This window comes from Cutaneotrichosporon cavernicola, assembly GCF_030864355.1.
Source record: "Cutaneotrichosporon cavernicola HIS019 DNA, chromosome: 4".
Taxonomy (NCBI): Eukaryota; Fungi; Basidiomycota; class Tremellomycetes; order Trichosporonales; family Trichosporonaceae; genus Cutaneotrichosporon; species Cutaneotrichosporon cavernicola.
This window is the reverse complement of record NC_083396.1, coordinates 1,927,584-1,950,369: the sequence shown is the minus strand read 5'-3', so window position 1 is coordinate 1,950,369 and position 22,786 is coordinate 1,927,584. Positions and strand designations below refer to the sequence as shown.

General features: G+C 58.2%; 8 protein-coding genes across 8 annotated transcripts; 3 read left to right on the top strand and 5 right to left on the bottom strand.

Moving 5' to 3' along the window:
- Nucleotides 1-1,271: 1,271 nt before the first annotated feature.
- On the top strand, nt 1,272-2,006 carry CcaverHIS019_0407510 (uncharacterized protein; the record flags this gene model as incomplete). The annotated part of the gene is made up of 1 exon (XM_060600620.1): nt 1,272-2,006. One exon carries the CDS (start codon nt 1,272-1,274, stop codon nt 2,004-2,006), a length of 735 nt encoding a protein of 244 aa, XP_060457196.1.
- Nucleotides 2,007-2,156: 150 nt separating this feature from the next.
- Nucleotides 2,157-4,938, top strand: VPS70 (uncharacterized protein; the record flags this gene model as incomplete). The annotated part of the gene is made up of 3 exons (XM_060600619.1): nt 2,157-3,095; nt 3,402-4,793; nt 4,825-4,938. The coding sequence occupies 3 exons, from the start codon at nt 2,157-2,159 to the stop codon at nt 4,936-4,938; spliced, it is 2,445 nt and encodes an 814-aa protein (XP_060457195.1).
- A 554-nt stretch (nt 4,939-5,492) lies between these two features.
- Nucleotides 5,493-6,478, bottom strand: CcaverHIS019_0407490 (uncharacterized protein; the record flags this gene model as incomplete). Its single annotated transcript, XM_060600618.1, has 3 exons — nt 5,493-5,818; nt 6,216-6,338; nt 6,391-6,478. The coding sequence occupies 3 exons, from the start codon at nt 6,476-6,478 to the stop codon at nt 5,493-5,495; spliced, it is 537 nt and encodes a 178-aa protein (XP_060457194.1).
- A 712-nt stretch (nt 6,479-7,190) lies between these two features.
- CcaverHIS019_0407480 (uncharacterized protein) lies at nt 7,191-8,284 on the bottom strand (the record flags this gene model as incomplete). Its single annotated transcript, XM_060600617.1, has 4 exons — nt 7,191-7,375; nt 7,409-7,464; nt 7,527-7,689; nt 7,774-8,284. 4 exons carry the CDS (start codon nt 8,282-8,284, stop codon nt 7,191-7,193), a joined length of 915 nt encoding a protein of 304 aa, XP_060457193.1.
- An 820-nt stretch (nt 8,285-9,104) lies between these two features.
- CcaverHIS019_0407470 (uncharacterized protein) lies at nt 9,105-10,229 on the bottom strand (the record flags this gene model as incomplete). Its single annotated transcript, XM_060600616.1, has 5 exons — nt 9,105-9,121; nt 9,158-9,331; nt 9,370-9,591; nt 9,691-9,885; nt 9,926-10,229. The coding sequence occupies 5 exons, from the start codon at nt 10,227-10,229 to the stop codon at nt 9,105-9,107; spliced, it is 912 nt and encodes a 303-aa protein (XP_060457192.1).
- A 689-nt stretch (nt 10,230-10,918) lies between these two features.
- CcaverHIS019_0407460 (uncharacterized protein) lies at nt 10,919-11,994 on the bottom strand (the record flags this gene model as incomplete). The annotated part of the gene is made up of 3 exons (XM_060600615.1): nt 10,919-11,188; nt 11,771-11,864; nt 11,927-11,994. 3 exons carry the CDS (start codon nt 11,992-11,994, stop codon nt 10,919-10,921), a joined length of 432 nt encoding a protein of 143 aa, XP_060457191.1.
- A 2,277-nt stretch (nt 11,995-14,271) lies between these two features.
- PMC1 (uncharacterized protein) lies at nt 14,272-18,331 on the top strand (the record flags this gene model as incomplete). Its single annotated transcript, XM_060600614.1, has 2 exons — nt 14,272-15,024; nt 15,062-18,331. 2 exons carry the CDS (start codon nt 14,272-14,274, stop codon nt 18,329-18,331), a joined length of 4,023 nt encoding a protein of 1,340 aa, XP_060457190.1.
- Nucleotides 18,332-19,524: 1,193 nt separating this feature from the next.
- On the bottom strand, nt 19,525-21,275 carry CcaverHIS019_0407440 (uncharacterized protein; the record flags this gene model as incomplete). Its single annotated transcript, XM_060600613.1, has 5 exons — nt 19,525-19,592; nt 19,628-19,934; nt 19,973-20,086; nt 20,379-20,461; nt 20,507-21,275. 5 exons carry the CDS (start codon nt 21,273-21,275, stop codon nt 19,525-19,527), a joined length of 1,341 nt encoding a protein of 446 aa, XP_060457189.1.
- Nucleotides 21,276-22,786: the final 1,511 nt, after the last annotated feature.

Below are 22,786 nucleotides of genomic sequence, written 5' to 3'. Positions count from 1 at the left end.
AACGACGACAAGTGGGTTTGTTGAGGAGAGGAGAGAGTGGAAGAAACACAGAAGTTGTAACACTTCCGAGAAGCGATACCAACGGGGTCGAGGATTCCCAGGACGGCTAGAACGGGGCTGGGTCGGAAGGGACGAAGGTCTTGAAGGAGGCGGTGGGCGTTGGGCGTCGGGCGTTGTGGGACGACATGAGCGAGGACAGACCCAAGTTTGTATCAGGGAGGTGCGTTCACGGCATTGGTACCGACCGCCCACTCTGCCTATTTCCCACCACTTGCTCGCGACGCTTTGACACTCAACACCAACCCCAGACAGGCGCCGCCAGAACAAACCCCTTTCAGCCTCGTCTCGTCTTGTCCCATCCACACTGCTCTCAACCGCCGACTCTTCCAGCCTCCTCGAGACCCCTACCGCCACCGTGCGCAACCGCTACCCTCCCATCCCCCTCTCAACGCTGGCCCGACAAAGCCACCAGTCCACCGTGCGGCCTCCTTCTCGGACCCTCGGTGGCCCGTGCGGGGTAAACAAAGCCAGCACCCTTCTACGCCTCTGCAGCCGCCGACCAAGACAAAGGATAGCCTCCGGACCCCTTCCCGTCACCGTCCAGAACACTCCAGGATCTGCACGTCGGCCCGCCGAGTATGCGGCAATTTGAACAGATATGGCGGGATATGCAGCGCCCTAGAGGCGCTCTGCAGAGGGCGAATGAGGAAGGGTGGTCGGGGAATGGGGGCAAGGGCAAGGGAAGGAGCAGGGCTGGGTAGCACCTGAACCCGGCATATGGGCGGCATGAGAGCGACAGTTGCGGATTTGGGCTGGTCCGAGCTCGGAATGAGCGCTATGTGCTCTAGGGCTAGATGCACGTTGTCATGACTTGTTTCATCTCGCGTAAGGAAAGGCGGGCGAATCAGCTGGCTACCGAATTGCTCGGGCCTCTGTAACCTCGCGGTGCTTGACAAAGGGAGGAGCAAAGGAGAGGGTATCGAGGAGCTAAATGGTGGAGGATGGCGAGTGCGCTCCTTCGGTTTCCCTCTTTGCTCTTGTGATGGTGATGAACAAGTCAAGAGGACAAAGAGCCATTTCTCAAAGACGTCAAAACGCCACCTGACCTCACGTGGCAAACAACTAACCCAAAGAAGCCCTACAACACCGTGGGAAAGTGTAAATGAGGCACCCGTGGGAGAGAGCCCTCCACCCTGGCGTCTGGTGGGCCACTGGCATTCCGGCCAACCGATGTCGCTCGAGTCTGTCACCATTCCTTCTCCACCACAACGATGCCCTCAGCCGACGACATCGAGACCGTCCGCGTCGCCATCTACCATGGCTTCGTAACGACAGGCTGCGCGCCTACTATCGTCGAAGTCGCAGCCTCGACCGGCCTTGGAGCCTCGACTGTCCGTGGCGCGTTCGCAGCCCTGCACGCGTCGCGCGACATTGTTCTCTCCCCTTCATCTCTCGAAGCATACACCTCCGACTCGGCAGTCGCCGACACAGGTCCCGGAGCGGTAGTCATGGCGCACCCCTTCGCCTCTGTCCCCCTCGGCTTCAGCGTGATGGGCCGCTCCGTCCTCTGGTGGGGCGGATGCTGCTGGGACTCATTCGCCCTTCCCCACCTCCTGCCCGAACAGGCGCCTGTACTCGTCGCGACGCGCTGTCCTGGCTGCTTGCGCCCGATAGCGATGGATGTCGACGACAAAAAACCGCCATCGCCCGGAGATGCAGCCATCGCACACTTCCTCGTGCCGATGGCGCATGCATGGGACGACGTGGTGCATACATGCGGGCACCAGAACCTGTTCTGTTCAGAGGTCTGTCTCGATGGCTGGCTTGAGAGGGAGGGAAAGAGCAAGGGGTACGTAATGAGCACCGATACGCTGTGGCACTTCGCAAAGGACTGGTACAAGGGTCGTCTGGAACGGGGATACAAGCGCCGCGAGCCCGCGCAGGCCAAGTCGTACTTCCGGAGCGTGGGGTTGAGGGGCTCATTCTGGGGCCTCGAGGACGAGTAGAGTGATGGCTCACATGCAACAGTCTCCGGCTAATGCATTGAAATAGATCAGCCTGGAATGATGATGTCATTGGGGACCACCAAAGCACGTCCACTTTGGTCAAGGCTTCCAAGAGTCTCACTTTTGTAACTACCTCATTGCCCACTCGCAATGAAAGAACACGACTATTACCCCGTAGACACCAAGGGCCCTGACTTGCCTGCGCCATCCACCCAGCGTGCTCGCCGTCGCGCGCCGCTAGGCGTGCGGCTCGCAGTTCTGGCCGCTCTGGGTTGCGCAGCGTACGTGGCTTTCCCGCGTCAAGTCGCGCACCTCACACCGGAGGAACAACGTCTCCAGGCATACATTGACGGTGTGGCCATCAAGGGCTTCAACCTCGCGACATGCAAGGGCCACCATCGCCACAGGATCCCACCGCACAAAGCGGAGGAGATCTACCTCGCAGTGCCGAGCAACGACTCGTGTGCAGCCGCGTCGCAGCGCTACACGGCGAACGCGCATCCTGGCGGGAGCGGATGGGACATGGTCACGGCCCAGATGGTCAAGGGTGACTGGGAGCGGGAGCTGGGCCTCAAGCCGAGCTGGTACGACCAGCACATCTTCGAGGCCGGTAGCGCCGCGTCGCAGGCTCGCGTGCGCGACTCGCATAAAGCCAAGGATCCGTATGTGTGGATCGACACATATTACCCCGTCATGAACACTCCCGTGTACGCCGGCGTGACTCTCCTCTCTGACCCGCCTGTGCGTGCCAAATTGCGGGAGGCGCACCTTGAGGGTGATCCGGGGTCGGAGCTGGCCGACGAGGTCCGCGTCTTCCACGGACTGAGTGTGAGCGGCGACGTGACTGCCCAGTACATCTATGCCGGGTATGGGCGGAAGGACGACTTTGACCTCCTCCAGTCCAAGGGCGTGGACTTTACTGGTAAGATCGCGCTGGTCAAATACGGCGGCAACTTCCGCGGTCTCAAAGTCAAGGCCGCGCAAGAGGCTGGCGCTGTCGGCTGCATCATCTTCACGGATCCTGGAGACGACGGCGAGATGACTGAGTGGAACGGCCACAAGCAGTATCCTGATGGCCCCGCGCGTGTCGTGAGTGCACCGAAACTTGAAGCTTGATGTTTGAACCCCCACAAACTCTGCGCGCTGCCCTTGATCACCGTCGTCCCACGCATGTGTGGGTGACAGTACCGCAGACGTATTTGCCATCACCGTGTCCTCCACCAGTGAGGTGCTCATCCTCATCACGCCTTCATCCATACCATGCTCTCCACCACCGGGGTCGAGGAGTGACCTCAGTTCCACTCGTCGCCTCCCGATGGGAGCATGACATGCTGGATAGCGTGCTCCCGTACTCCTTTGCCTCAGCTCACTAGAGGTACGCTCAGCTGACAGCAGCAATCGAGTGTGCAGCGCGGCTCGGTTCAGTTCCTCTCCAAGTATCCCGGCGACCCGACGACGCCCGGCAAGCCAGCTTACAAGAACGCAACGCGCGACGAGGGCGGAAACTTCCCCTCCATCCCTTCCGTCCCAATGTCGTACGAGGACGTGATCCCCATCCTCAACGCTCTTAAGGGCCGTGGCATTCCTGCTGCCGACCTAGGCGACGCCTTCAGCGGTGGCCTGACCCACTGGGGAGTGGAGTATTGGACTGGGCCGAGCGACACCGAAATCCACCTCGTCAACGAGGTCAACCGTCGCGTCATGCCGATCTGGAACACGATGGCCTACATCCCCGGGCACATCAAGGACGAGGTGGTGATCATGGGCAACCACCGCGACGCGTGGGTGCTTGGCGGCGCGGACCCCAACTCGGGTACCGCGAGCCAGTACGACATGGTGCGCGGGCTCGGCACACTCCTGCGCAAAGGCTGGCGGCCGATGCGGAGTATCATCCTCGCATCGTGGGACGCCGAGGAGTATGGGCTCATCGGAAGTACCGAATGGGCAGAGGATTTTGGCGACTGGCTGCAGGCCAACGCGGTCGCGTACCTAAACTTTGACAGTTCAGCATCGGGGAGTAACTTTGGCGGTGCCGCGAGCCCGAGTCTCGCCCTCCTGCTTCGCGGTGCAGCGGAGCAGATCACCAAGCCCGACGGACGGAGCGTGTGGGATGCCAGGGTGGACGGGGGCGCCTGGGGCGCGGCCTCGGTCCACGCAGACGCTTTCGACTTTGACGAACGCAAGGGGAGCGGGATTCGACCCCTGGGCTCGGGGTCGGACTACACCGCCTTCCTGCAGCGGTACGGTGTCGCAGCGACGGACTTTAGCTTCAAGGGCGGGCCCAGGGACCCCGTCTACCACTACCACAGCGTGTACGACTCGCACACCTGGATGAGGAAGTACGGCGACACGACGTTTACTCGGCACGCCGAGGGGTCGCGAATCATCGGGCTGGTTCTGCTGCGTCTGGCGGACGCGCTAATTCTACCCCTGAATACGACGCAATACGCCCGTGACCTGGTATACTATCGGGAGCGGGTGGTGGCCTTGGGTTCTGGAGTTGACTTGGAGCCGCTAGGCGAGGCTATTGGACATCTCCAAAGAGCGAGCGCCAAATTAGATTTGGAGCGTGAAGAATTGCTCAAACGTCTCCGTAAAGCACTGTCCAAATGGTGCTGGGGCCGCAGAACCGAGATTCGTAAGATTCTCAAACAAATCCGCAACGTCAATGTCAAGTTGCGCGACTTTGAGAAGGGCTTCATCTCTACCGAGGGGATTACGGATCGCGAGTGGTATAAACACAAGGGGACTGCGCCGGGCAAGTGGCTCGGATATGGGGCCACAACTGTAAGTGTTCCTGTGGAGAGGCTGATACCAGTTCCCGGCTCTTACTGAGGCTATTACTATCGAGAACGATGAGGAGCTCGCGCGCAAGGAGGCGCAAGAGCTCACGGATATGATCTCGGCCATGGCTGAGCGGCTCATGAAGTAGGGCGCAAGGTAGACAGCAGAAGAAGACCTCAAGAGAGCAGTAGAATCGGAAGAGAAAGAACGAATGCAGGCAGAGTATGTGAGCTCCCAATTCCGGACCTCGAAGCCACGTGATACATCTCACATTGTGGCTGTTGGCCGTCGATGACCCAGACTGTAGTTATACCTGTAAACGTACGAGGGCGGGTTGGGAATACGCGCACGCGCGACGCGGGGTGAGTAAGGAAGGCCACTCATCCCCAAGCTGCGTATATGCAGACTGTGGAACCCAGGCCATGGTTACGTGATTCTTTAGCACTTAGAATGGCCTATGCACGCATCTCTACTCACTCCATCCTCCATCGTCTCATCACACTATCCCTTCCTTGACGAGCGTTCACCCACTGCCACACCAACACCACATCCACACAACACACCGGCAACGGCTATTATGCATCCATCCGCTACGCCACGCCTAGCACAGTCCGTGTCAAGAAGTATAGTAGCCCCTACAAGAGGCGGAGAAGCGCCTTACAAGAGGCGGAAAGGAGCCTCCAAGAGGCAGTCAGTCCAGGCTTAAGCGAGGATGTACGCGGCACCGGCGACGGCGACGGCCGCGACGGCGGGGACAGCGTTGGCCATCGCGCCGGACTTGGTCGAGGTCGTGGCCGCGGCCGAGGAGCCCGTGGCGTTTGCGGAGTCGGCTCCGGTGGGCGCGAGCGTGCCCGCAGCGCTGGTCACACCGGCCGTGGCGTAGGTCGAGCCCTCTGCCTTGATCTCGAACTGCTCCGACTGGGCGTACACCTCAGTGCCGTTCAGTGGGTTGACGAGCTTAATGGTGTACCCAGTACCAGCGTTCCACTTTACTGGCAGGATAGTGAGCGAGAACATGAAGGTCTGCGCTGAAAAAGTCAGCGAGGTCGCATGAAGACGGGGGAGGAAGGAGGGATGGGTGGAGTAGGTTAATGAGGGTGGAGAGGGAGGAGACGGTGCGCGAGGGCCGTGTGCTTCTCGGACAATCGGCTGCGCGATGGAAGCGCCAAAGGTAACACGCAGATCCGGCAGAGCCGCAGACGCCCGAGCGTACAGTGATGGCCCAGCGATCCAGCGACAAACGGACTGCGCATCGGACTGCGCATCGGAGGTTCGAACGAAGCGATCGCCAGCTCGCATCACGCAACACACAGCACGCAGCACAGCCAGCGTACACTCCCATCGTGATCACCACCAACAACAACAGGACACAATTAGCATCTCACGCCTCTCTTCGCCCTTCAAGATGCCGCTTCGTGTACTCACCAATCGACCCAATCGCGCTGTCGGTCGTGAGAAGCTTGGTGTCCGGGTTCGAGAGCATGACGACAAAGTCGTTGGGCGGCGCCGAGCCAGTCCACGCGAGCGTGTTGACGCTGTTGTTGACCCCTGTTGTTAGCACTCGGTTGAAGAGGAAGGATGGCCCAAGCTGGCCACTCACACCACAGGTCCTTGGAGGGCTGGGTGACGCTGATGGCCGCGAGGGCCGAGGCCGCGTTGACGAGGAGGGCAAAGGTGCCGAAGAGCATGATGAGGGAGAGTGGTTGAGCGTTGAGCAAAGGAGACGAGGTTGGTGGGAAGAGAAGAGAAGGTTATGCGAGGGGAGGCGAGGGGAAACAAGGAAGGGGAAGAGGGGAGGGGAGGGGGGATAATAAGTCAGGGTAATTTCAAGTAAGACGGGGAGCAAGGACGCGCAAAATAGTATTCACGCGTTGCTTTCCCTTTTGTACCCTGGGATGACTTGTCGTCACCTGCCAGGCCACAACTTAACCTGCCCACTCGACATACATTATTCATTCTCCTATTCTCCTTTCCAGCTTGCCAGTACGGCAGTACGGCAACTACATGCAAATCGCGCAACATACGGTACTGCATGTGTATCGCTCAACAACCAGCAGTGGCTTGTAGAGTACTCAACCGAGCCGGCCCGCCCCACAGACCGTGGCTTGTCAGCGGCTTGCACGGGTATGTGGGATGGACTCTGGTGCCTGCCGCAGTTTTGGCCTTGCTCTCTACTTTGTACTGAGCACTCCGCTGGTACCGGCCATCTCTCACGTAACCGTCGCCAGGACCAAGCACACGTTAATGAACATGAACATTGCCGCCCTGGCACAAATGGCACACAGAGCAACGCGAAAATTGCGATGTGGTCTATACAGATACAGTACAGTGATGGTTACAGTCTATGACAAGAGTCCAAGTGTCCGTCTATGTGGCAGTTTTGGTTGTTTTTTTGATGGCTTAGAGCCACAGCGCCCCGAGAGCGAGCGCAACGATGGCAGTTGCAGTTGCGGTTGACCACATCATGCTCGCACCCGAGGCCTGCGCGATGATTCCGCCGCTCTGTGTTGCGGCGGCATAGCCGGCAGGAACAAGCACACTGGTCCCGGCTTTCTTGATCTCGAACATTTCCGATGTAGAGTAGACTGGGTAAGCCATTGTGTATGATGGGGACGTACTCGTGCCGTTCTCATGGTCTGCCACAAGAAGCTGGTATCCTTTGGCGGGATGTGCGCTGGAGTCAGTAGTGGGTTCGGTTGCTCTCATTGATCTTCCCTCGCCTCCCGAGATACTCACGGCTCCATGACGCTGAGCGCCAGACTGCTAAACCCCGCTGGCACATTTGAACTGAGGAGGTAGTCGTATACCAGCAGGTCTGTGTCGGGACTTGTCAACCGAATATCGACGGGGACAGGGAGGGCCGGCGCCCACTCAATGACAGAAAGTGCGTGCATGACCCCTGGGATTAGCGCAGATGCCACGAGAGTGGGCCCGTAGGCGAGAGGCTGCCCGTGGACCCCAGATGGGCACATATACGACTCACAGTAGTTCAGCGCACTGGGAAAGTACACCTTTGCCCCATTATCCTGCCCGTTCGGGTTGGCTGTGACCGTCAGGACTTCAGTGACGACAACGAGGCCGGGGGTCCCGCTCGTGCTGACAATGCTCTGGGGCTGAACAGTGGCGGTGAAATTGGACGAGGACGAGGTACCGTTTGTCGGAGTAGCGGGGTCGATGAAGGGATTGGGGTTAGGTGTGAACGTGGGACCAGGTGGGGCGGCCGAGGCGGGAGATGCTTCTGAGGGGACGGGGGAGGTGAACACTTCTGAGGGAACGGGAGATGGCGAAGTGGGTGAAGTGTCGGTGGCACTCTCGGAGGGGGCTGTGGAAGTCTTCTTTTTTCGGCGTGTAGTGGTCGTCGTGGGATCAGGACGGAGGACTTCCTGTTCAGCCAACACATTGACCGTGAGGGAAAGTGATGGCGATGGCGAGGGCACTGGCGCAGGCAGCGCCAGGGCGCTCGCAGCCAGCAGCAACAATGTTGCGCGGAACATGGAGTATGATGTGAAGAGCTGATGAGGCGAAAGAGGATTCAATTCATTGAAATGACAGCTCCACTTGCCATCTGAGCTTGAGAATGAGCATCGTGCTGCGTGAGCTACCAGCCCCATACATTGCGGTGTGAATCCGGGCGCGGTTCCGGGCGCGGTTCCAGGCGCGGTTCCCCACCTGGATCCCAGCATAAGGGTTAGTTTCGCTGGTGACGTGAGCGACGTGAGCTACGACGAAAGGCGGGTTGCGAAGTTACGGCGTGCCTCGTATTGCGCGTAATATCACCTGCAAAGTTTACGGCACTCCTCGGTGTACACAGGCACGAGTCAAAGACCTCAAGATGCCAAGAATGCAAGATTTGGCCACAAGTAGTTGCGTTCAGTAATGTTTGGTTCCAATTTTGAGGATGAAACTGGGGAGATCCCGAGCCCGAAAGATTCAGGATGGGAGGGAGTGGGAGGGGTGGTCACGCACAAGACAACAGCGGAAAAACAAACCCCCCCGGCGCGGCTTACGGCTTCCCGCCCCCGTGCGGTCCTGCGTTTTATCATGGAAATGAGGAGGAATGTGGATCCCAGAGAAGCAGATATAAGCCAAGACAAACAAAAACCAGGCGCGGAATAACTTGAGAGGACAGGAGTCTGTAACAGGAACACTAACGGACACGCAGCAGGCATGCGTATCTGATGTGGTGTGACAGGTGTATCAGGTGCTATCTGGGCTTTCGCCGCCCGTCCACACCAAACACCAGCCCCGCGCCGCTGTACATTCAGGTGACCTGAATCAGCAACTTCTGCAGCTCTGCAGATCCATCCGTACCGCCTACTTCTCCTCCTTCTCTTCACGTCAGCTAGCCACCCGACCCAACGACTCACTCAAGTACGGCTCGAGGTTGGCCTCCTCCCGCACAGCCGCGCTGAGCGAGCTCCAATCCTGGTCCTGCCCGCCCATCTCGACCGCACGGAGCATATGCTTCTTTGCGAGCTCAATGGTGGGTAGAGGGACGGGGTGGCCGAGATCTGCGCCGACAGAGAGGATGTTGTTTGCGTCTGGTGTCAGCCAAGTCATGCCGCGACTCGCGACTCACCCTTCAGGCCGCCCTCGAGCCGGAACCCGCCGGCCGCACTAAAGCTCCCCTGCCCAATCTTGCGCCCGTACACCTGGTAACTGGGGGTTGGGAAGAACATCTCCACAAACTGCTGAAACACGTCCGGTTCGATGCCAGTTGCGTCACCGAGCGCATACACCTCTGCAAGCATCTCCATCATGCCGAGGATCATGGCGTTGCCCATGAGCTTGACGGTGGTAGCTGGGGTCAGCGGGTGACTGATAACTCGGTGAGATGACGAGCCAGAAGCCCAGGAAGCATTCACTCTCACACCCACTGTCCTCCCCAAGTAGCACTCACCCTTGTACACCTCTTCTCCGGTGTTAACGACTGCACGCGCCGACACGTCAAACAGTGGCCGAACAGTCTCCTGCGCCTCCTTGTCCCCGCTCACGACTTGGATGAGTTTGCCCGCCGCGGCTGCGTCGGGACGCCCGAAAACAGGTGCGGCGAGGTATCGCGCCCCCGTGGCAGCGGCGGCCTTCTCATTCGCGACTGTCATTAGCCACCTCTCCTCTTGCTGCTTTTGACTTACTGCTCGTCTTGGGATTCACACTACTCTGGTCGACCACAATCGCAGTCGGACACACCTCCAGAACCCGGCCCAGCACATCCGCGCTCGCCTTGTCGTTCAACACCATCAAGAAGACGACATCGGCGCCCTTGATCTCCTCCAGGTCTTTGGCGAAAGTGGCATCAATCTTGGCGCGAAGATAACCATACTTGTCCTGGCTGCGGTTCCAGACTGTCAGCATGTGGTTGTTGGCCTTTGAGAAGGTTGCCAGGCGCGAGGAGATCTCGGTGCCCATGTTGCCCAGTCCAAGGTAGGCGATGTGCATGGTGAGAGGATGGTGAGGGGTGTGAGGAGAGTTGGAGACGGTGTTGGAGCTGACGCAGAGGGTGATGTAGCCGCGGGAGGTGTTGACAAGAGGGAGCGTCTCGAGGACCAAGTCATGATATAGCCGGCGCGTTCTGGGCCAGATGGCCGGTCGGCCTCCACCAGCTGAAAGACACCGCAAGTGATGAGCAAGCATCGACGCCAGACCGAACCAGGGCAGGCAATTTCGGGTGGATTCGGTCTCAATGAAGTACGGCTATCACGTATATCGTACTGATGACATGAAGTATGCAGGGTTGCCAGGCGCAAGACTACAACGAACTGGAGTGTGGATAGGCGGAATTCGCCGCAGCGGCACTGCGGAATGTCACAACAATCTCGCACTTAACACACACTCCTCCGCCCCACGAAGGCGCTGGTTCGCGCGCAACATCACAGCGGGGTAGTGCCGCAGCAACTTGTCGATCGGTGGAAGGCTATTCTCGAGCCTGGGGTTGCTCAATGCAGCGTACCCCACGCCTTTCTCGAGCATGAAGGGGTACAAAGTCCCGGCCACCCCCCGTGGCAGGTTAATAGGCCAGAGACGGCGGGGAACGCTGAATGTGTCATGGCGCGGATAAACGAAAGAGGTGGTATCCAGCGACCAGCGGATCCACTCGTCATACAGGATGTAGTACCTGCGAGCCTGTGTTAGCTCTTGAGGGCCATGCAACACCTTACAAGCTCAGAAGCCCACCCGACCTCAACGCACGCCCACGCACGCAGAGAGTTGCGTGTGCGCGGGTTGGAAGTGTAAGCGTATGCCGCATGCACGTCTGGCCCGCCGAAAGCGTCATATTCAGTTGCGCTGAAGAGGTCGGGCGTGAGCGCGAGACAGGTGGTGATCGTCTTGAAGTATTTGCGTTCTCGGCTCTTGGCGAATGGGCTGCCCTTGAAGAACGCCTGGCGGACAGTTAGTATCTGGAGTCAGCTGCGGTAGAAACTCGCTTAGCTAACCTGCATCCTCCGCTCCAAGATACGGTCGCGGATGATCAAGTCGCGAGGTGTCAGTTGGGGTCCGTCTCGGCCTGCGGTTAGAGGCGTGGGTAGCTGCTGGGGAGGAGCGGCGAACGGAGGAGGGGATGTGGATGTGGGGGAGGGGGGGGTACGGATGTCGCTCTTGCTCTCGTGGAAGTCGTCTTCCGTTTCACCTTCGGCGTCCTCTGACGAGGAGTGTCTGGGTGAGTTGGGTTTAGTAGCCGACGCTTACGAGGACGGCGATGGTAGATGCCTGATGGTCGCAGAAGGGAGTACGTTCCACGATGTATTATCGTAGCCTGTACATGTACGCTATAGTTGAGTATGTCAGTATGTCAATTGGTGAGGTGGCGACGTGGTTAGAAGAACAGGGACCAGAAGATAGGACGGAGAGTGAGAACCATGGAATGTGAATCGAGGGACGACACGATAAACAGGGAGAACGTGTCCACACGAGGTCGAATTCGGGCGATGATGAAGTGGGCTGTAACCTGCCTCCTGCCTCGCCGAACTTTGCTGACTCACCTGCCGGGCTTCTTGCGAGAAATAGTCCTCATCCGAGAAGGCGAAATCATCGGCCGTCTCGCCCTCAACATGCCATGAGGGCGAGGAGATCGGTCTGTGTGAGTCATGGTCAGGCGGTTGGTGTACGAGGCAGGTAGGAAGCTTCCTGGCACTGACTTGGCCCGCGCAGCCCAAGCCGGGAGAGGGGGTACCTCGATCCAAAACTGCTGCTTGTGCTTAGGCATGGTCAAGTAGTGAGATGGTTAGCGGAGAGGTTACAGGCGTAAAGATCTGAGGGGTCGACAGAGCAAGAGTGTGAGAGTGGAACGCAGACGGGACTGGAAGAGAAGATGGGCAATTGTGAAGGGAAGGAAGGTCGAGAGGCTACGAATGTCAATCATATGTAGTAACCAGGATCCGCATTCCATCACCTATTCACTAGGCCATCTGCAACAGAAACCACACGAAACCCATACTACGCAGCGGCATAACATACTGTGCGAGCTGCGCTCGCTACACCTGCAGTAGAACAGTCGATCGCAGAGAAACCACGGCACTCGTGGCGCCCTAACATGCTTGCGCGCGCTTTCCACCCGTACCGGATACGGCCAGTACGGCTGAATCCCCAGATCCTCAGGAATACGCGATGCCAATGTACCATGCACCACGTCCTTGGGCCAACATTACCAACATGCTCGTTTCTACTTCGGCAGCTCTGCCGAGCCAAGACGGATTTTCCTCGCCGCCAATACGAAGCACATGTTGCCCAACATGGTCTACGGCCCAATATGGCTACGCGTTGGTAATGCCAGCATGTACCTCCCCTGTCTGGTCAGTGCGGAACTCATGGTTGGTGCCGAAGCTGTGGGCTGGCTACGCACTAAAGCTTCTGCCCTTCTGCCTTCTGGATGCCATGGCTGATTGCAGCCAGAATGATCTCGGTTGCGCGGTTCATAAACAGGTTAGTCTCTCGATCAACTAGTGCCGTATTCCACTTACAGCTCATAGACCACACATGGCCACACACACCACACACACTACGTCACGATCGGGGATACCCGAAGAAGGCGGGCCCCGCCGCCTCTCAGGCTCTCAAAGTTCGCGTCTGTCGGGCATGTCCGGTTCATTACAGTAGTGCAGATCATTCTTCAACTTCGGGAGGTTCGGTGGGCCTCCGATGCCGACCAACGGTGACGAAATTGTTCTTCGGCTGCGTAACTGTTCCTTGAAGAGATCGACACGCGTAATCGCGTCTGGCAGTAGTTGCTGGCAGGCCTCGTTCTACTTCTACCCTCCTATCGCGTCGGCTTTGCAAGGGCACCGGAGGAATGCGACGCCACACCCACGTGCGAGGACCAGCCTTCTGGCATTCAGGGTCTGCCTAACCAAGTGTGCACCAAAAAAAGGACGCTCCACATGCGAGGTCCCTTGGATTAAGGGCCAGGCCCTGCACCGCCTCAATCTGTATGGGTGCAGGACCAGGAGGGGTTGGTTTGCCACTCTCACTTATGGCTGCGGATCTGTCAGTGGCTGCGGATTAAACTGGGAGGTATTCATCGACGCGTCGACATTACTCTTCGCTACAGAGGGAATGTAGCTGTGAGCCTTTGGAAATGATTTCCATGCTTGTAGGTGAGGTGAGGTCCGGCCGGGCCGCTGAATGACGCGCCATGCCAAGCAAGTCGGCCTGAGATGGAGTGCGGGTTAATGAGGCCGGTGCCAAGGCGGTTTGGCGTGTCAGCCAAGAGTGAGAGATTTTAATCGGCCAATAAGGAAATGAGGGTCGGGAGTGGAACGAGGGTGATTACAAGGTAATTTGTGGGGACACAAAGAGTGATCTTGTAGTTTGAGGACAAGCGGAAGCGAATTCAAAACTGAGACATAAGGACAGCCTCGTCACGCCAAGCCAGGGCAGGAAGGGGCAACTAGGACCAGACCTGGGTTGATATTGTCCTTACCCAATTACCCAAGCTTTCAACTGTGATCGTGTTACTCTACCTTCCCCGACCCGCGCCCTCTTGTCAAGCTATCGCAACTCGTATTCAGCTCGTGTTCAGCTCCTGCACAGCTCCTGCCGCGCCGCCACTCAAGGAAGTAACGCTACTCCAGCGCTACCCAGCTACAATACACCAACTTGGTCAGCTACAGCTTGCAGCTGGTCAACCCATACAGCCAGCCGATCAGCCCATCTCATCGGCGGCGTCACCAAAACACCCTCCCAACAATTGCACCGCCTCAATCCCAACCCAACCCCTCCACCAGGCAATAACCTATTCCAACACTTTGCAACCATCTTTTGACCTCCTTCTTCAACATCTGCTTAAACTCTCGTCCAATCCTTTTACATCTCGCACACACAGATCCATTTGTCTCATAAACTGTCCATCTTTTAACTACTAGAGCCAACAACACACGCTCCCTCGCCACCCTCTTCCACCTCCCACCCGTTCACCCCCTACTGTCACTCACCTCCCTCTGCACCCAACCGTAGTTGCTCATCGGCGCCCGACCGACTGGCAACCATGCCACCCAATCCTCCCCCGGTCATCGTCACGACCGACCTCGACGGTCCTCAGCCCCCTTCCGATGCTGGCACGCCTGGGACGCCCCAGCGTCATCGTCGCTCCGCTTCGCAAGCCAGCGACCCGACCCACCTCTCCCCCATCGGTGCTCACCCGGCAGCGGCTCTGACGCCTCCCTCACCAACGCTCACCGCGAACTCGACCTCGTCTGTCAAAGTTAATGACGAGACCGGGAGCCCCACGAGCGACGGCCTCGAGCCCATAAGCGAACATCAGCGTAGTGTCTCCAACAGCACTTGGTCCACCAATACCGAAAAGCCCAGCTTCTCGCCAGCGACCACCAAGTTGGAGGACGAAGCTGAGGACGACAAGAAGAAGGGCAAGAAGAACAAAGCCCCTCCCCCCATGTCGCACCCCGACCCGGAAAACGACACGACCGACCCAACGCCCTTTGCCGAGAAGCCGACGCGCCTCGCCATGCTCGTCGACCCCAAATCGCTCGATGATCTGGAGAAGATTGGCGGCGTTGACGGTCTCCTAAATGGACTTGGCGTAGACCCGAACGTGGGTCTGTGCACTGATGGGTCCAACGCAGGTGCTCCCCGCAGCTCGTCGGACATGCCAGGTCAGGGAGCGCAGTGGCGCACCTCGATGGAGGACCGCCGCCGCATTTACGGCCCAAACGACCTCCCCCACCGCCCGTCCAAGACGCTCCTGCAGCTCATGTGGATGGCGTTCAAGGACAAGGTTATCGTGAGTACCTCGCTTGCAACCAGCTGGCTAACAATAGATTCTTCTTTCGGTTGTTGCGGTCATTTCGCTTGCTCTTGGTCTCTACAGCGATCTCGGCGGCTCCCACGAGCTCGTCTACTCTGATGACTGTCCCCAGGGTTGCTATCCGCCCAGGGTCGACTGGGTCGAGGGTGTCGCGATTATCGTCGCTGTCCTCATTGTTGTCCTCGTCGGTTCCATCAACGATTGGCAGAAGGAGCGCCAGTTCAAGGAACTTAACGACAAGCGTGAGGACCGGTCCATGAAGGTGATCCGCAACGGCCAGGAGCAGGTCATCAACGTCCGTGACGTTGTTGTTGGTGACATTGCCCTCGTTGAGCCCGGAGAGGTGGTCCCAGTCGACGGTGTCTTCCTGCGCGGCCACGGTGTTCGTTGCGACGAGTCGGGTGCTACCGGCGAGTCGGACGCAATCAAGAAGTCCACCTATGACGAGTGCGTCGCCGAGAAAAACAACCTCGCTCCTGGAGCCCGTGGCAAGCTCGACTGCTTTGTTATTTCCGGCGCCAAGGTCCTCGAGGGCGTCGGATCGTACGTTGTCATCGCTGTCGGCACCACGTCTTTCAACGGCCGCATCATGATGTCCATGCGTACCGAAAGCGAGGAGACGCCACTCCAGATCAAGCTTAACTATCTCGCCGAGCTGATCGCCATTTGCGGTGGTGCCGCCGGCCTTATCCTGTTCGGCTCACTCATGATCCGCTTCTTCGTCCAACTTGGCACAAAGCCTCGCGATTTCTGGGGTACCGAAAGGGACAACCTCGCGCAGAAGAAGGCCCAGTCGTTTGTCGAGATTCTCATTATCTCGATCACTCTCGTTGTCGTGGCCGTGCCCGAGGGTCTTCCTCTCGCCGTCACCCTCGCCCTGGCCTTTGCCACCAAGCGCATGACCGCGCAGAACCTGCTCGTCCGTGTTCTCGGTTCGTGCGAGACCATGGGCCACGCCACTGTCATCTGCACGGACAAGACTGGTACTCTCACCCAGAACGTCATGACCGTCGTCGCCGGCTCGCTCGGCGTCCACGGCAAGTTTGTTCGCAACCTCGAGGACAACCAGGAGCGCTCGATCGCGGGCCTTAGTGAGGCCGACCGCGACGACTTTGGCTTCGACATGGAGGAGATGAACGGCATCGCATCGCCGGAGCTGCAGACTCTGTTCAACGAGGCCATCTGCATCAACTCGACCGCATTTGAGGACACGAACCCCGAGGGTGTCAAGGAGTTTGTTGGTTCCAAGACCGAGACTGCTCTTCTTCGTTTCGCACAGGATCTCGGCTGGGCAGACTACAAGGACACACGTGACCACGCCGGGGTCGTCCAGATGATCCCGTTCTCGTCCGAGCTCAAGGCCATGGGCGTCGTGATCAAGACCCCTGAGGGCAAGTACCGCATCTACGTCAAGGGTGCCTCCGAGGTCCTCACCAAGAAGTGCACTTCCTATGTCAACGTCCGGGCGCAGCCCACCCCCGGTGTCTCGGTCCTTCCTTACGACGACGCAGCTGCCCAGAACATCGCCAAGACCATTATCTTCTACGCCGACCAGACTCTCCGCACGCTCGCTCTCTGCTACCGCGACTTCGAGCAGTGGCCGCCCGTAGGCGCCGAGGGCATGGGCCCGGAGGACGTACCCTTCGAGCTCACCTCGTGCAATCTCACCCTCATCGGTGTCGTCGGTATCGAGGACCCTCTGCGTCCCGGTGTCCAGCAGGCCGTTGCCGAGTGCCAGGGCGCCTCCGTTGCTGTCAAAATGTGCACTGGTGACAACGTCCTTACTGCCCGTTCCATCTCCCGCCAGTGTGGCATCTTCACGCCCGGTGGTATCATCATGGAGGGTCCTGTCTTCCGCAAGCTCTCGGACGCCGACCGCCTCGAGGTTGTCCCTCGCCTCCAGATTCTCGCGCGTTCGTCTCCAGAGGACAAGAAGCTCTTGGTTAAGACGCTCAAGTCGATGGGCGAGGTAGTCGGTGTCACTGGTGATGGTACCAACGACGGCCCTGCTCTCAAGCTCGCCAACGTCGGTTTCGCCATGGGCATTGCCGGTACCGAGGTCGCCAAGGAGGCCTCGGACATTATCCTCATGGACGACTCGTTCGCCAACATTGTCGTCGCCATCATGTGGGGCCGCTGTGTCAACGACGCTGTCCGCAAGTTCCTCCAGTTCCAGATCTCGGTCAACATTACCGCAGTCGTTATCACATTCGTTTCGGCGGTCTCGTCCGAGGAGAAGCGCTCGGTCCTCACTGCCGTCCAGCTTCTCTGGGTCAACCTCATCATGGACACCTTCGCTGCTCTTGCCCTTGCCACCGACCCTGCCACTCACGACTCCCTCAAGCGCAAGCCGGACCGCAAGGACGCCCCGCTCATCTCCGTCGACATGTGGAAGATGATCATCGCGCAGGCTTCGTACCAGATTGCCGTCTGTCTCATCCTCTTCTTCGTCGGTGGCAAGATTCTCAATCTGCCCCTCACGATCAACGGCGAGCGTAGCCACCACAACGAGGCCGAGCTCCGTTCGCTGGTTTTCAACTGCTTCGTCTTCTGCCAGATCTTTAACCAGCTCAACTGCCGTGTCCTTGACCGCAAGTACAACGTCTTCAAGGGCTTCTTCCGCAACATCTACTTCATGGCTATCATGGCCATTATGATTGGCGGCCAGATCCTCATCGTCTTCGTCGGTGGTGCTGCCTTCCAGGTCCAGCGTCTTAACGGCCGTGACTGGGGCATCTCCCTCGTCGTCGGCTTTTTGTCCATCCCGCTGGGCGCCCTCGTCCGCACCATCCCGACGGCCCCTATCGAGCGTCTCCTAGTCAAGTGGAAGCTCTTCCCCGACCCCGACCAGCTCCCACTCGTCAAGCCTGATGAGGGCGAGGACGAGGATGACATTAAGGACGCCTTCATCTACAACCCGGCCCTCGAGAAGGTCAAGGACAACCTTTCAACGTACGCGCGTTTCCGCGGCGGCCGCCTCAGCGCCTCTTCGATCGTCCAGCGTGCCCGCCATTCCGCACTTCGCAAGGCCGACATCCAGCTCCCCTCGCTCCTCACCATGGTACCTACTCTCGTCGGTGGTTCGGTGGGTGCGGGCGGCACCTGGGTCACGATGACCCAGGGCCACCCCTCGGCTCTCGCCAACCCCACCGCCCACGAGGCGAGCCAGTCCACGACCGAGCTGTACGCTGGAAGAGTCCAGCTCCACCCGGACACGGACCCCAACGACCCCATGTACGCCAAGTTTGGCCTCACACCACCCGCAAGAGGCGAGAAGGCGTAGTTGCATAGTCTAGTCAACTTGCCAGCCGCAACCCATCCAGCATTGTCGTCCCACACTACACTGCATACCTTATAGAGAGTTTCGCATTATCCCCATTTCCTGTACACACCCACTTTTTCTACACACGCGCGTGACCGTTGTTCCGCTCTAGATGCGCATCCTTGGGAACATGTACTACATCGATACAGCAGATCAGCAGGAGAGTCAGAAGCAGAATGCACAAGTATCGATCGTAAAAGCTGGAGAGCGAGCCTGCTGGCGAAGCAAGTAACAAGCAGTCCGGAGATCCAGAATGAGACAGGCGTTCGTGAAAAGCGCGAACCAGGTATTGGGGTGAGGTTGGGTTGTCAGAGTTGGCAAACTTGTCCCAGCATCGTCCAACAACGGAATTGAATTGAACAGCGCTGGAAGAGACGTAGGTTCCACCCTGCGCCACAGCGCCGTTCAAAAACATTCCGTCATTACCAGGAGCGAAAACACTGTACCTGACTCTGACATGCTATCTGACATGGCGCAGGCTGAGACCAAGTGAGGCGAAACTTGTCCAGGCGTAGCGCATCATCCTCAGTGTCAGCCAACCGCGGGCGCGCGCGCAGAAGCGCGTCCTGAAAATGAGCGCTGTTGAGGAGCTGTAACGACAAACCTGACTGACAAGGGAGCTACTGGTAACTCTTGATTGCTAACTCGGGCTATTGGTCGGGAGCGGATGTGAGCAGAGAAGTTGCCACAATTCCCGAGCAACCACAAATATGTCCTGGATCGCTGCGAAGTCCGAGAATGGGAACACCATACTATACAACTGGATATGTGTTATGCGTATACGAAGATTTGTCCACTGTCATCCGCAGATCGGTCGGGCAGACGAAGTAAATGACGATGATCGGGGCGGCGGGCTGTTGAGGAGTGCTCTGACGCTTGGTAGGCGGTGTGGAGTTGATGTGAATGAGGGGGTGGGGTTGTCTAGTGGTGCAAAAACGGGTAGAATCTTTGCGTGGTCCGTCACTGCGGCAGCGTTTGCTAGCTGCATGAGGCCGTCGCTGGGTGGGGTGGTGATCCTTTGGTCGGGTGGAGACTGAGTCGCGTAGACCGAGCTGGAGTCCAGTGAAGGTGGCGAAACCTGATGGTAGGCCGAGTGTACTGGATGATAGTGGGCCTGAGAAAGGTGGGGGATAATAGAGTGCCCAGGGCTGATGTCAAGGCTTGTCGTGCGTTGTGTTGCGTCCGGGCTCGGCGAGCGGAGAGAGGAAGACTCTGGAATCGTCTGCGTTGGGCTGAGCAGGACATCATGATAGCCACTGTTGATGGTTGCGAATGCCGCGTTGCTGTCGCCGTGCTCCGGGTAATGCTGTCTGCCGTGTGAATACACTGAGGAGCGGTCTGTGATGGTCGGTGGGGCGTAGGCGACGGGAGACAGATGCGCGGAGCCTGGGTAAGGGCCGAATGACGCCTGCATGTGGACCAGGGGACGCGGTGGATACGTTTCCAACAGTGGTCCGTTGCCTGTGGGAAGACCCGCTGGGCTGCGCAGGTCAACGGCTATGCGTCCATCCGCAGGCGCCTCTAAACGGGGCTTCTTGCCTCGCCCGCGGTGAGACGTCGTGGTCTGGCAACGTCAACCATGTTCGAAGTGATCTCACTCACGTCCTCTGATACCTTCCAGTAGCCACCCTTGCCAGTTCCCAAACCTCCTTCGCTTAGGGGGCGTTCGACGTTGACAAAGGCCGGGTTCATGGAGAGATTGTGTCGGATAGAGTTCTATACGTCAGCGCGAGGAGCCTTCGCCGGAAGACGGGAAGGCACAAACGTAAGAAGGTGTTTGGCATCCAAGCGAGCCATTGATAGCCCAACAGTCCAACCTTGGAGTTGAGGTTGTGAGGGGCGCAGGAGCAAGCATGGGAATCAAGACTTACACGAAATGTTTGGCCTAGCTTTTTGAAGTATGGCCATCGTTCTTCCATGGCTTGATAGATCTGTCCCGCGTCAGCGGCGCATTCGAACACAAGGGGTGGCGACAAGGTGCTAATGGGGTGCCACAACCAATACACACCTGGTTGAGAGTGAGCATTTTGCGGGGTGAAGACGCGATAACGAGCTTGGTCAATATGACATAAGGAAGGTCCGGCTTGACGGCTGTAGCAGTCAGCGGGAGCGAGCTGGCGAGAAGGTGGTACTCACGGTTTCCATCGTCGTCGTAGCCTTCATGTGCCGTCCAGGAGCGACCCTTGGTCACACAACCTATCTCCTCTAGGCGCGTCCACGCAGCTTCGGACATGGTAAGATTCTTCCAGTCACGGTTCTTGTCCTTCTTCCGGGTGGGCCGTGCGCGGGCAAAGTGCCCCTCGCGCATGCGGATCAGATGGTCACGGTTGAGCGAGAGGGCAGCAGCACCGGGGCGTGACGACTGTAGAAGACCGAGAGCGCGAACGGCAGAATCATCCGGGGCCGGGTGCGTGAGAGGCGGCATGTCGACGGTAGGGATGACGGAGAGAGAACGCGACCTAGAGCGGTGGCGAGAAAGGGGGCGAGGTTCTTCAGCTTCGTGATCCCGCTCTCGCTCTCGCTCGCCCTCATCATCCTCAGAGTTCTCCTCCAGAGGGGTAGGGGTGCGAGGGCGCTTGCTCCGGCGGCTTCGGGTGTCTGTTGTAGCTGCGGGGTTGGTCGTCTCTGATGCATGCTTGTTTGCCCTGCGTGGCGTCGGCCTTGAGCGCTTGGGCCCCCTGGCTGATGCCGCCGGCTGGGGCTGGGTGACTTGCGCTTTGACTTGTGGGACCTGTGGCTTGCTCTGGGCCCGGGTCCGGTGCGAGCGCAGGGTGCGCGTGGAGAGTATCGTGGTTGCGGCCTGAGGCGAAGGTGATGAGATAGGGAAGGGCCAGGGCGAGAGCTCATCGCCCTCGTCGTCGGAGGCCATGACGTGGCTGGGTCTATGGGAATTGTAGCGTGACATGGTAGTGATACCAGTGGTCAAAGGAGTGGTGACAAGCGGGCGAGGTTGGGAAGGGTAATATTGAGGACTGTGCGGAAGAGGGCAATGGATGGTGAGAGGGTTGGTTGGTGAGCTGTGCGAAAGGGTTGAAAAGGATGTGGTTAGAAGCGGGGTGAGGGTAGAATGTGAGGAAGGGAGGGAAGAGTAATGAAGAGTAGAGAAGAGAAGAGAGTGGCGATGTGGGAGTGTTTAAGTAGGTTTAAATCAGAGGACAAGTGAGAGGGAGGGGAAGGAAGGGGCTCTTGAGTCGAAGGCCGGATGAGTGTACTGTAACAGTGTATGGGTGTGGGATGTGAAGTGTCAAGTGGGGTTGTGCAAGATGGGCGTTGTGTATGTATAAGAGAGTGTGTACTGAAAAAATAGTTGAAGGGTAGATGGGCGCCAACACTGTAACACCCTTTCTTCACTTTGTTCTGTAGTGAGTGTTCACAGTAAAGTATAGTAGTTTGTGTGACGAGAAAATGAGCGACCAGGACATTTGTGTAGACCGCATTGTGTGTGCATGTCCCATCCTCCACTTCCCCATGTACACCCCCCCTCCTCTTGCCCTTGACTCCCTCGCTCCCTCGCTCCCTTTTGCCTCACCTCCTTTGAACACAAACACAAAAGCCCTCTTGCATCGTGTGTCGTATCGTATCGTAAATTGTAAACCGTCCTCACGCCCCCTCGGCGCCCTCGGGATTCTCCCCCATCGCTCTTGCTCATCTATTACTACCCGCAACTAGTTGACCATGAGCTCACTCCCTTGAACGTCTGTTTGTTGCCCCCTCCTCACTCCTCTTGACAACTTCTCTTACCTCCTAGCAGACACACACAGCTTGTTGTAAAGTCACACAGACGCGCATACACGCGCCACTCGCCTCCTTACGCTCCTGCCTGTTGCACATTGCCCCCGGCACCCGCACTCGCACTGGCTCAGGCATCAGCTTATGTACCTCTCTCTGGGTATCCATTACCTCTGTTACCGCCCGATACTGCCGCTCGCACCGCTCGCCTCGGTTGCCACCCAAAACGGGTTGGTTCGGGAAGTTGGAAGGGCGCAGGGAGTTGTCTACCCGGTCCGGACAGCTTGGTCACTCGCGGAAGTCTGAGCGTCAGCGCCAGCGTCCCAACAAAGGTGTCAACATTCCATGCCTTATCGTTCCTTGCTCGAGTTGAGCACTGACCTTCATCACTAACCCCTGCTTAGAACTTCCTTTGGGCGTGGTATACAACCTCCGGCCATCCTTTGCCCGCGACGCTCTGATAACCGAATGTGCACAACCTCGCCTGATCGGCCTGATCCTAGTCGATCGGTTGCTTGCACTTCCGCTCACCGACGTCAACACCAATCGGACCATGTGTCCCTCTTTTGACATGTGAGTGTCAACTTGAGATGTAATCTCTCGCCCCTTGATGCGAGTGTGGGTATTTCAGGTCTCTTCAAGTCATGCCTAGAACAAGAGCATGAAAGGCACCAGAAGGACTGTGCA